At 48.0% G+C, this 12751-nt stretch overlaps 4 protein-coding genes across 4 annotated transcripts; 1 reads left to right on the top strand and 3 right to left on the bottom strand.

Moving 5' to 3' along the window:
- Positions 1 to 1254: 1254 nt before the first annotated feature.
- On the bottom strand, positions 1255 to 1815 carry J4E93_008120 (uncharacterized protein; the record flags this gene model as incomplete). The annotated part of the gene is made up of 2 exons (XM_049346022.1): positions 1255 to 1481; positions 1554 to 1815. The coding sequence occupies 2 exons, from the start codon at positions 1813 to 1815 to the stop codon at positions 1255 to 1257; spliced, it is 489 nt and encodes a 162-aa protein (XP_049196955.1).
- Positions 1816 to 3456: 1641 nt separating this feature from the next.
- J4E93_008119 (uncharacterized protein) lies at positions 3457 to 4916 on the top strand (the record flags this gene model as incomplete). Its single annotated transcript, XM_049346021.1, has 2 exons — positions 3457 to 3460; positions 3508 to 4916. The coding sequence occupies 2 exons, from the start codon at positions 3457 to 3459 to the stop codon at positions 4914 to 4916; spliced, it is 1413 nt and encodes a 470-aa protein (XP_049196954.1).
- Positions 4917 to 5204: 288 nt separating this feature from the next.
- Positions 5205 to 6298, bottom strand: J4E93_008118 (uncharacterized protein; the record flags this gene model as incomplete). Its single annotated transcript, XM_049346020.1, has 2 exons — positions 5205 to 5929; positions 6007 to 6298. 2 exons carry the CDS (start codon positions 6296 to 6298, stop codon positions 5205 to 5207), a joined length of 1017 nt encoding a protein of 338 aa, XP_049196953.1.
- Positions 6299 to 6749: 451 nt separating this feature from the next.
- J4E93_008117 (uncharacterized protein) lies at positions 6750 to 8343 on the bottom strand (the record flags this gene model as incomplete). Its single annotated transcript, XM_049346019.1, has 2 exons — positions 6750 to 8083; positions 8145 to 8343. The coding sequence occupies 2 exons, from the start codon at positions 8341 to 8343 to the stop codon at positions 6750 to 6752; spliced, it is 1533 nt and encodes a 510-aa protein (XP_049196952.1).
- Between the last annotated feature and the right edge of the window lie 4408 nt (positions 8344 to 12751).

The following is a 12751-nucleotide window of genomic DNA, read 5'->3' as shown; positions in this document are numbered from 1 at the left end:
CTATGGAAGACCAGGCGTCTCCGCTGCACTGTCCGCACGCAGCCACCCGTGTCAGATGTCACACTGTCGCAGTCCTGGAACGAGGCGACAAGTAAGAGCGGTGAAGTTTGCTCTTCTCCATTGGTGACCCGTATGCACTGTCCATGGGAGTGATGTGGTTTATGCACATAGCATGGAGCTGCGGGTCGCCATCGTGATAGTGATCCTGGTGCATGATGATAGGGTGACAGGAACCCGTTACCTTATTGCGGGGGCATGTAGGTATCAGGTCGGTGAAGTAGCGAGGGATTTGTGGCGCTAGGTGACCTGCCATTTGACAGATTCCCAGACTTCGACGGGAACTAGCATCTTAGCGTATCATACCAGGCAGGCGTCGCCCCGTTAATTTGTCTACTGGAAACTGTGGAAGGAGAAGCTGGGATCGCTTGGAGTGGTCTTCCAAGACCTGGCCTTCGGGCAAAGGCCTCAAAGCATGGACGCTACTATCTGCCCACAGCAATAAAACGCGCAGGTGCTGATTTGAGTGGCTCGTGTCTGTTATTCCCTGCGGTAATAGCCACGTAAACTTAGCTACCTAGGTAGCATACACAAGGACGCAATAGCGATGCTGCTATTTGCAACCCCTCAGAACAACTGCCTAGTCAGTTCAACCTTGAAGTCTAATTAGCAAAGCCTTTGAAGCAAGCAAACGCGTATGATACCTAGTACACGATGCCTGGAATCGCGAGCATCGACAACAGCGGGGTTCAGACGCGTCGCGTGTGCCTGCACCGAGCCTCCAACGGAAGGTGACCGGCCATGCCGTAAGGCCTGGCGATGGCTTGCATACGCGAAGCCAATGTTTCACAGCCTTGTATTGAAAAATATACACGGGGAGACGGCATGGTTGGCAAGAAACAAGCTGGAGGGGGGGATTCGGCTTGAATGTTACCCTTTTGAGCTTAGCAGCTGCCTACATAGGCCTAGCAACTGCCTGTATTAACTGGACACCTGTCTCCAGACATTGCAGCGTTTGCTGAAGCGACCTACGCTGCGGAGACATAGAGGCGAAGAGGCGGGCGAGAAAGCGGTCGTGGAGTGATAGCAAGTACTTAGTTGCTCGGAGAACATTTTCCCAGAGGAACTGTGGAAGGTCAGGATATAGGGGACACGTGACTCTAGGAAGAGACGATGATACCTTGTTTTAGTACCTAATAACTTTCACCTTTGTACACATGCTTCCTCTATTGCTTGCTGCACACCTTCTTTCCTTATCTACTCGACATAAAACACCTCCTCCGTTTGCCCCCACCACCCTGGTCCCGTCGCACTCCCCTTCGCACCCTTCACAGGGCTCTCCTGCATCTTATCCGTCATCTTCCACCACTTCTGCACGACCTTGTTCTCCGCCATGCGCGCCATGTCTTCGTCGAAGTTCTCGCCGACGTATTTGAAGGATGCGAAGAGCATGGGGCGGGGGAAGAGGTTCATGTATATCGAGTCTGATACAACACGTTAGTAAATATCGCTCGATCTGATTGATAATTAGCTCAAATGAGTAACACGCAACGTACAGTCCTTGATATTCGAGTCCTTAATCTGCTCGAGCACCTCAGGCCATACTTCTGCATGGCATTTCTTGTATTCTTGCACACATTCCGGTTTTAGCCAAAGCCATTGGCCTATTCTGCGGGGGCCTTGGTCTTTCTTATCGAGCGCATCCGGGTCTTCTCCGTTCTTGATCGCCATTTCACGGGCTACTTTGCGCCGTGTTTGCTCTTCGTTTGCGAGACCGCCCGATAGAGCGAGGACGGGGTCCGTGATAGCAGCCCACATTGGCATTGTGGAAGTTGGGCTAGGGCGTTTGGTTGTTGGTGTGACGAGAAGGTGGTTTGGGTATTTGGTGGTTTGGGTGGTGGTGTTGTTGTAGCGGGGAAATTCGTAGAGCTGTAGCTTTGGAGGGGTAATTGTCCGTCTTAGCTATCTTCCCCTATTGACGGGCCTTCGCGTTTATTTATGTGAGCGCGTCTTGGTCGGAACATCATGTGCCGAGGGGCAAAGCTTGGTGGAGTTTGTACGGCCCGGCGTGTGTGGCAGTGAACATGTCAGTGTGGGGTACGAAGCTGTACGCCTAATCAGGTATGACGAGGTTGTCGAAATGGTTTGTGAGATCGAACGAGGCTCTTGCGGCTCAGGGCTTGGCTTTGAGGCAGAATTGTGGGCAAGGCTGGATGCCTGAGTGATCTGTGGAGATGGTAGATCATCGGATGGAAGGCTTGGGTGGAGCTTTGATGGCTGGGTTGTGGCAGTGACGATGGCGCGTGGGGCAGGTACGCTAGAACTTCAATTGTTCGAGGATGCGTGTCCAGAGAGCTGCACCAACGTCCCGAAATCACCATATTCGACACTCGCAACGGGATGAATGCATCAAGGTACCAATTCACGATAAATAGCCCAGCAAGAGTGCGGGAGCGAATGCCAGACGATGCAGCGATCGCCGGACTACCTTGAGAGGTGAGTGCGACGGTCGCGACGTTACGTGTATCTCCATTGGGACCTACACTATGACTTGTCTTGGTATTTAGTAAGTTTACAGGGTGATGTATCCTCTAGCGGGTATCAAAGGTCGTGCTTCACAGGATCTGGACTGTCTCGGGATGTCGTTATTCGCACTTGCCCGTTTGACACTCACTTTCCTCCTTTACCGACGTCATTTCGATATGGTCTTGTCTGAAGTCACCCGTCTCTTCTTCGAATGCTCCGAATCCTTGAAATGCTCAGCTGCCACATCGACAAACATCTACAGGCAGCAGGGAAGGTCACTGTCCCATCGGCGGCATCATCGAAGACTTTTGCGAGACGACAACGGTAAAGATGCGGCGAGATCATTTGACCAAACTTATGGGTAAGCCCGGAGGTGTTCAGTCCGTTTTAAGGCTTCTTTGAGGTTTGCCGTTAGTCGTTGTCATCCCCATGCACGGCGTCGCCAGTGGCGATTTTTCACCTTGATGTCGACGTCTACGCCTCGCTCCATCCTCAACCGCGCATCGCAAACGCAAAAGATGAGCTCTTCTGGAATACCGATATTGAAAGTGAAGGAGAAAGTGCGTTAGTCAGCCCCTTGCTTGGCGCACTATGGGAGTCAATATCCGCTTTTACCTGTGTTTGTTTCTCCTTCCACGCCAGTCTCGCACACTCACATTTTGACGCGTGAGTCCTCCAGTCCTGCAGTTTCAAATCGATCAGACTCTGCTCTCCCCTCAGCGGAGTCGCTTTCTATCCATGTCTCTGCCATACGTCCCCGATCCGCAGGGACATCTTCCGAGCCGGCGACCGCACACTACCACTCAGTCACTACTTGATCACCTGCCTCCCCGTCTTCCGTTGCCTCCCCCACCCCCACCTATGCCTGGATGGACCGAACCACGCTCTATTGGACAGTCAGAAGCTCGTCGCCGCATATTAGATGGCCTGACAATGCGTATGTAAGCCCTCCCTTCAAGCCGCTCCCACTGACCAAGCATTTAGCCGTCCCACTCCACAAGATGGAGATGGGTTTCCTCGAGTTCACTATCGGAACGCACGAGGAAGCGAGCAAAGTCCTTCGCAACACCCTTGCCATGCAAGAGCAGTCGACACAAGACCTCCGCGACACCATTACAGTCCAGAAGGAAGCGAGACGTGACTCCCGTGATACCGTCAAGGATCTTCGTGATGTCATCAAGGACCTTCGGGAGCGCAACAGCGACCTCTCTGCAGCATACAACGACCTCTCTTTCAAGAACGCGGCCCACGTCGACCAACGAGACGAGCTCCACTCGACCAAGCTTGCGCTGGCCGAGCTGAAGAATGAGCATCTTGAGCTTCGCCTCGCCTTCAAAAGCAAAGAGAAGATCATCGATAAGCTCAACACCAAGATGGAGGAGCGAGATAGGCTTCTCACCCAGTCGCAGTCACAAGTACAGCAACGGGATCGCGATATCTCTCGTTTGCATCTGGATGTACATGGACGAGACAAGGATGTCGAGAAGGCGTACAAGGAACTTGCCGAGCTCAGGAAGAGTGAAGAAGCCAACAAGAAGAAAGATGAGGCCAAGCGAGCGGAGTTGCGGGAGCTGAAGGATGAGCTAGGTTATCTTCGCGGGCACCATACGGACCTCCAAAGCCGCAACATCGACATCGCCATCGAACTTGATCATGAGCGTTCCACCAAAGACGAGCTCACTGTCGAACTCAAGGCCAAGGATGCAGCATTGCAGACACTGAAGGGTGAGCATGAGGAGCTTCGGACTACGCACAACACCAAGACCGGCGAGCATAACGCTGCTATGGACGATCTCTCAGCATTGTACGAGACCAAGGAAGCAGAGCTACAAGAGTTGAAGGATGAGCTGCAAGAACTTCGCGACTACTACAAGGGCCACGAAGAGGCCATGGAAGTGCTGACGAGGAAGTCGAGGGAGCAAGACGAGACTATCGTTGAGTTGAACGCTCAATTCAAGGAGGTGGATGATGCTATCGCTGTGTCACAGCAGCGAGTACAAGAACAAGTCGACGCTAACACCAAGCTGGCGAAGCAACTTACCGAGGCCAAGAAGAGTGAAGAAGTAGATGCGGACGGGAACGAGGTTATCGAGACGTACATGCGACAGCTGGAGCAAAAGGATACCAATATCGAGGAGCTGCAAGAGCAAGTTCTCGGAGGCGTGTCCGACAAGACGGCGCGTAAGCTTGCCAACAAGCTAATGGTCAAACACAAGAAGCGTGGCGAGACTCTCAAGGAAGTGAAGCGGCAGGTAAAGGCAAAGGATGACCACATTAAGGGCTTGGAGGGACAGGTCTCCAACCTGGAGAATTTGGTTCACGGCTTGAACAGCACGATTCACCACTTGGAGGGCGAACACTTGGAGGGCAAACACTGGGCGAATCTGCATTGATGCATCTGAAGATACGCGAAAGAGTACATGCAGACTGAGACAAGATGATTCGAGGAACGAAAAAACTGTAAAATAACTGGTATCAAAATGAGCTATAGAGCCGCCGACACACACATGTGCCCTCCCTCAAATAAACCGAATGAACCCAATAGATTCGGCTACCCTCCATGTCTCCCGTCTTTCGTGACATTCCGAGAAACAGGAATGCCGCAACCCCATGACCCCGACTCTTTGGCATACTAATACATTCACTTCGACTTCACACCACACCTCACTCCCTTCATACCCTTACAACGGCTGGTAATCCGTGCTTGTGTCTCCAACCCAACCATACCACAGCGCAACCACCGTATTCGCCGCAACCCAGACACCCGCGTAGCCAACGGCACCGACAACATCGGTACCAATGAGCGTCATACACCGTTGAACGGTACCGGCGAACAGGAACGCATTCAGAATAACCGTCTGCTGAATGAGCGTGCGCGTCCTCTTGCTATAGTTGAAAAAGTTATGCTCAATAGTCTTCGGCAGCGTCGCAGTACTCGGATCGAAAACCTCAACCGGCGTCGCCACCCCACTCCTCTGCGCCGCAAAACTCGGATTAAGCAAGAACGCCTTCGCCGCCCAACCCACAACAATAGTCTTCATCAGAATCGACACCGGAGACTCATTATGCGCCGCTTCCAGCGTAGGAATATCGAAGTACTGGACCAAGAACGTGTTCAGGAAACCGCTTGTCTGGCCCGCCCACAGCACGACAATGTACACGGCGATGGCGAGCATAGACGACGAAACCTGGACTTGGATGCTGTTGAGCAGGAAGCGGTTGCGCAGGGGCTCGTTGTTGCGGTGGACGATGGAGCGGGGGCGGAGGAGGTATGTGGGTATGGCGAAGGAGAGGACTTCGATGGTGATGTTGGCGGCGGCGGTGAGGGCGCTGATCTCGTAGTAGGTGGTTAGGAGGTAGGTGAAGGGCGCGTAGGTGAGGACGGTTAGGGCGGAGACGTCGAAGACTGTTGTTCCCATACATTAGCCATACATCCCATCATATCATCGTATCAATGGGATAGAGGGGGAAATCGCGTCTTACAGTCATAGTTAAAATACCACGTCATCCACACAGTAACCCAGCGCATCGCGACGCGCGCCGCCGGCGAGTAAAACGACGTGACATCGTCCTCTTGCGGCACCTTGCTCACAGCACCTAGTTCCGGACGCAGGAAATTCGCCGTAAACTCCCACAGCAGCATATTGATGCCCATGTTCAAGCTGATGAGAATGGGCACGCGCAGCGCCGTGGGCAGGCGCGAGCGCGCGGGTGCGCGTTTGGGTGCTGGGACGACATCGGGCGCGGTGCGCTCGATGACTGCCGGTGGTGCCATTTCGTCGCGTTGAGGTTGTGGTTGTGGATAGAGAGAGGGTGGTGATGGGAGTGACGGGGAGGGTAAAAAGAAAGTTTGAGGTTGTGCGCGCAGGGCTGGGATGGGGTGGGCGCGCTGGCTCCGTGGGGATGAGGGATGAAGCTTGTGTTGGAGCTAGTACGAGATCTTTGTTTTGGACCTGCGTCATTGCGCGACGGGCAAAATAGTGAACGCCGTCCGTGCGCGAGGCAATCTCGAACATATTAGGTGATGTTTGTACTGCGGAGAGGTGAATGTACTGCTTGACGACTACATATGTAGTAACGAGGTATCATTCGGAGATGCACGGCTTCACGGTACTCAGCGTCGGAATGGTAGTATGATGTGACATCACCTCTAGCAGTGGACTAGGTGAAAAGAACATTGGAAGTCTTTCATTAGATCCGCAACCGCGTACCTCTCCATCACCACTCTAAACAAGATACCTAAAATCACCCATCTGCTTCCTCCCCTCCTCAACACTAACCCCCTCCACCGCCGCCGTCTGCTCCGCAACATCCCCATGCACAACCCACGCATCCGTCCCATCATCCAACCTCTTATTCAGCCTCACCAAAATAACCCTGAAAACAAAGCACCCCGCAATCGTAACCCCAAACATCGCCGTAACAACCCCATAGCTGTTCCTGTACCCATTGTCCGACATATTCCACACATAACTCCCAGCAATGTTGCCGAGCTGCGAGAACGCGTTGATCATGGCGATGGCGACGGCGCGCTTGGCGGGCGGACGCGGGAACGAGGAGGAGATCCAGGAGTAGAAGACGATGAAGCCGGCGTAGGAGGAGGCTTGTAGGAAGAGGGCGACGTAGCGACCTGCGGTGTTTGACGTGGCCATCGAGATGACGAAGCCGACGATTCCCAGCATGATTGGGCACACGATGTGCCAGAAACGTTCTTGCTGCCGATCCGCATGCCACGCGTTGATGAGCGAGACTACGCAGGCGAAGGCCCACGGCGGCGCGGACATGAGCAGCGTGGTGATGTATCCGAAACCCAAGGTCCTTGTGAGTGTAGGGAAGAAAGCGTTAAACGACAGTCCAACTACGTATGCCGTAAACGTGAGCATCATAACATAGATCTTGAGATCCTTGACTGCCATGAAGAACCCCGCGAACGCAGATTGCTCGGCCGAGTCTTCATCTGCTTCGCCGACATCCTCAGTCATGCGCAGAACGGCGACGGCGCGCTCTTCCTCGGTGAACCCCTTTGAGTTGTGTGGTAGATCGGGGAGGATGAAGATGGCGGAGATGGCGATGAGCATCGTTGCTGCGCCTTCAATCCAGTACAGCCATCTCCAGGCGCGGTGGCCGAGTGTGCCTTCCATGTTTCCCAGTACCGCGGCGCCAACTAGAGAGGAGAAGGCGTTTGAGATCAGGTTGCCGCAGAAGAGGATTGCGTTTCGCAGCGTAAGCTCACGGCGCGTGTACCATTTCGACAGGATAAGCAGTGCACCAGGTAGGAACGCAGCTTCCACGAAGCCGATGAAGAAACGGATAGCGACCATGCCGGCGAAGTTGGTCACGTTTCCGGATAAAGTGGAGATCATGCCCCAGATGAGCATTACGACGGCGATGTAAAGCGACGGACGCGGGATCTTGTTGATGATCATGTTGGACGGGACCTGCATTAGGATGTATCCCACGTAGAGAATAGACAGACATGTGCTGTATTGCGTGGGGCTGAGATTGAGGTCTTCTTCCAGACCGCCCAGACGGGCAGCGGCGATGTTGTTGCGGTCGAGATCTAGATGCACTCGTTAGCGATGGTCTCCTTTGTCGTATGTCGTGATGAGGTGGCTACTCACAGTTCATAATATAAATCAGGACAAAAAGCGAACATCTCGCATCCAATTTCCTCTTCAACTTCTTCTCCACCTCCGCCCTCCTCTCTGGACTCATATTCGCCGCAAGCCCACCAACCTTCGCTGCGTGGTGATGCTCGGAGATCTGCGCCGCATCGTGGGCGGAGATCTTGTCGTCCGCTGGGTACTGTGTCGACACCATCTTTACCAGAGGTCTTTCCAAGCGGTCCCAATTCCCGAGCAGTGTTTCCTTGTCGCGACGGGCAGGAAACCGGAGTTGAACAGACGTTCTATGAGAGAAGTCTGGGGTCCCCCTCTTAATATACACAAACGAAGTCGGCTGTTCCGACTTTGCGTCTACTCCAGATTTTTGTGGTAACCTTACCCCACTATACGGAGCTTGGCCTGTCTAGCATGCAGGTAGTTCGCCGTCAACCAAATACCGTTGCATTCTACCCCGACCACCTAGACCACCTACGGTCGGCGTGCATGATGCCCCAGTCATTGTTCGAATTTTTCTTAGTCGCTGGTGTGTATGTTGATTAGTCTGCCACCACCGCGCGCACGACTCATGCAGCGATGGGAAACCAGCGGCGATTTGTGCCTGCGAAAGAAGTCTTTCCCCGTATTAGCTCTTTCCTCCGTCCTGCGTCCCTGGTCTCCTCGCCGTCCATCCAATCTCATCAGCTAGCCGTACCGATGTTGATGATTGATTAGTAGGCCGAGCACTTGGCTCATCACCTTAGACGCGACCAAGAAGTCCAAGAAATCGAGGTTTCGCGGGAGGCGAGCTTGATCGCAACTGCATACTGCGCCGGTACTGATGCTCGGCTTCTGTCGCGTTGTTCAGAAGCCGATCGCGACGTCGCGTAAGTATGTAATGGGCACGGGCAGGCAGGATCCGACAGCCGGCCGCGTTAATGCATGCCGAAGCGAAGCGAAGCGAAGGGAAGGCGCATGCGTCACTCCGACGAGGGAAGGGAAGGAACGGCTTGCGGGCACGGGACGGCGTTGAACTTGGGGTCTTCAGCCGCATGCAAGACTCACGTCGGAATCGCAGTCTGCGACCTCGGTAATTCACGCCCCAAAGAGTCGCGCACTACCTATCTGACCCTCTACGACGCCGCATACAAATCCCCCACTCGCCACATTCCCTCCACACCCACAGCAATTATCCTCCCCAGACCAACCCACACTATCCACCCACAAAATCGCGGAGTCAACAAGCGGAGAAAGACGCACATCCTCATGTGACACTGAGCCGCACGTTCACCGCCCTGATCCAACCATCGCGTACTTGCACCTGGAGATAGCACCGGTTCGCTGCGATTGTACCGTGTACGTAAATCGCCGCCGAGCAGCTCCGCGGGTGAACTTCGGATCGGAGGTTGCAAGCGGCACGCCAATGCGAAGGTGTCGCGTGCAGGCTTTGTGGGTCGGTTTTTGAGGACTTCTGTGGATGGCTGAGGATAAGGGTGGGTGGGTGATTAGTGATCGTGATCGTGCTGCTGCTGCCCATGTAGGTGCGAACACTGGCTTTTGGTTTTCGACGTTTTGGTGGGACTGGTGAGGTATTGATACGACTGGCACGACCTGATGCGAGGGCGGCTGTATCTGGCATTACTTGAGTAACTCCTGTGTAGAAAGAGATTACTCTTAACGGTCTGCAAAATTATTTGACTCAACTATATCTTGTCCAACTCCAGTAGTGGAGTGCCGCACAGGGAAAGAGAAGGAACATCGGGGAGTTCGATGAGCTATTTTGGACACCCGCCATGACATGGTGGTGGTGGCATTTTTTGTTTATCGCGTACCGACATTGAGGTCTACCTCCGATTCTTGGAAACAAAGGGTCAGGACCGACGCAGACCGTGGAAGCGTTGTGTAGGGCTTTTGGAGGACACAGCGCAGACACGGAACTCAGCCATAGATCGCTTGCCGCTAGTTTTTAAGAAATTGGAAGTCCGCGAGTGGAGTACAGAAGGAAGGAAGTGGCGGCCAGGAAAGGAGCTCTTATACTCGCCAGGGCGACAAGGCTGTCATAATAAATGGATGATGGCATTCTCCAAAGCACGAGAGTTCCTCGGGTTTGTCGCTTGCGAACGCGCCCACCGGAGAAGAGGCAGGACATGAAAAGGTTTGCTGGTTGTTTTTGGAAGAGACAACGGCATGTCGGAGTGCCATTCTGATGTCTGGTCTCACTCAGGCAAACACATGATCGTCTCTTTTCCCTTTCTTAGGTTCATTCTCGACGGCGCCAGCGAGCACCCGCGACATCAAAGTATACATTTCGAAGTTGACGAACGCCATGAAACTGTTGATGCAGTTTTTGGAGGACGCGACCAGGCACAGACATAGCATGATTCCCATGTACTTTTGGAGATTGAGAACCGGATTGTGTGATAGGAACGAGAAGGTTGTCGGTCGGAAGAACAGCTTTTATACGCAGCTGGGGGGTGTGGCAGTTCGGGTCACGCCGTATCCACGTGGACTTTTGTGACAGATAGTGAAGTAATAACCTTATAAAGAATATTTAGTTGTTAGTTAACTAATTTAATTAGTTTTATCTTAACTAGGTATTAGATTAAAAGTTAACTAGTATTTAGTTAAGAAACGTAGCTAGTAATTAGTTTTATCTTAACTAGTTTTAGTAGTTATAAGTTAACTATATTATAGCTAAGTTAACTAGTTATATTTTAGTTAATTATTAACTATTTTAGAGCTATTAGAGGCTAACTTAAAGAGGTAGGCAGCTCTTAGAGTAGAGAACGTTAGAAGTTATTCTTTACTATTACTAGCTTTATATCTATTCTAAATACCTCTAAATTTATTATAATAAGCGCTTTTTATTACTTTTAATAATCTTAATAAGCTATACGCGTAATAGATTTCTTTAAATTAATTAAATTTAACCTTTTTAGACCTCTAGCGTTAACGCCTATTTTATCTTAACTACCTAAGTATTACTAAGAATATTTTCTTAGCTAGAAATACTATATAAATTAATATTTTTACTTATAATAAGTTAGTATATAGCTAGTTAACGTTTAGCTAGTATCTAGCTTATATTTAACTCTCTTTTTTAATTAAAAGTTAACTAAAATAAATCTAGTTAAAGTTTAGCTAAAAGGCAGAATTTAGCTTACTTATAACTAGAGTTTCTCTATAGAGAAGGTAACTAGAAAAGAGAAGTATAACGTTGTTTTTCTGCTATTTTAAAGATAAATATATATATTAAAGTTCTTTTCTACTTAGCTCTTTTAAATATTAAGTTACTCTACTTTCTTTTTAAATTACTAGAGAAGAGTAGTTTAAGATATATATATAAAGCTAGTGCCTTAAGTTAGACGTAATCTAGACATAGATATAGGTAGGTATTATATCTATTTAGATATAGATAAATTTAGAATATAGAAGATAGAAGATAAGTTTCTTAAGTAGAAAGACTACTTTTATATCTATTTAAGCTCTAAGCCTAGTGTATTCTCTATTATAGAGTTTCTATATACGTTAGATCTTAGTATAGTAAAGTAAATACTAGAAATAATCTAGTAAACAAAGATATAACCTATTTAGTTAGCTTTTTTAGTTATACTATATAATCTACTTACTTTAATAATTTTTAACAATATACTTACAAAGCTACTAGTTATTTAGTTAATATTATAATATTTTAGAAATAGAAAGCTAAACGCAGAATATACGTTTAAACTAGCTAGTTTTAATTAAAAGAAGAAATAGTTATTTCTTTACGTTTAGCCTATATAAGATATATATAAGATATATATTTACTTAAATATAGATTTTATTACTTAATAGCTACTACTATTTTTAAACTTTTACTTTAAAGCTTTTATTAATACTTTTAAGCTATAACTATAAATAATATTATTAATATATTTTATTTATATTTTAAGCTAAAAGTAAGTACTACTAAAGTACTAAGTTTTTTATAGTATTAGCGTAAAGCTAGCTTATAAAAAATAGTAAAGTAAATTATTTATTACTTATTTTTTAAAGTTTACTTATAGTTATATTATATAAGTTTTACTTATATAGTTAGCTAAATTTTAAGTTAATAGTACTTTTATATACTTTATACTTAAAAAAAATATATACTATTTTTTTACTAATAAGTAGTATTTTAACTAATAAGTAAAACTATAAATAAAGTAACTATAAAAATAATAAGTAAAGTAATAATAAAGCTAATAAAAGTAAAAAAGTTAGCTTATAAAACGCTAGCTACTTTATTAATATTAAGTAAATTAAGAAAAGTAAAAATAGCTAAGATATTATTAATAAGTATATATATTTTTTAAAAGCTATACTTAATGCCTATAATATTAATAAAAAAGATATTAGTAGCTATAGTTATATAAGTTATAAAAGTAATAAAAATACTAAAGTATATATTATATATTTCTTAACTATTAACTTACTATAGTATATATAATTTAATATTTTGGTTTTTTTTTTAATTAATAGTACTTTAATAATATAAAGTAAAATAAGCTACTTATAATTTTTAAATTATATAACTACTATATACGTAAAAGTACTTCTTATTAAATTAAGAGAGATTGCAATTCTTAGAGTCTTAAAAGAAG

Source organism: Alternaria ventricosa (assembly GCF_023758065.1).
Source record: "Alternaria ventricosa strain BMP 2768 chromosome Unknown scaffold_15, whole genome shotgun sequence".
NCBI lineage: Eukaryota > Fungi > Ascomycota > Dothideomycetes > Pleosporales > Pleosporaceae > Alternaria > Alternaria ventricosa.
This window is presented reverse-complemented; position numbering and strand designations above follow the sequence as displayed.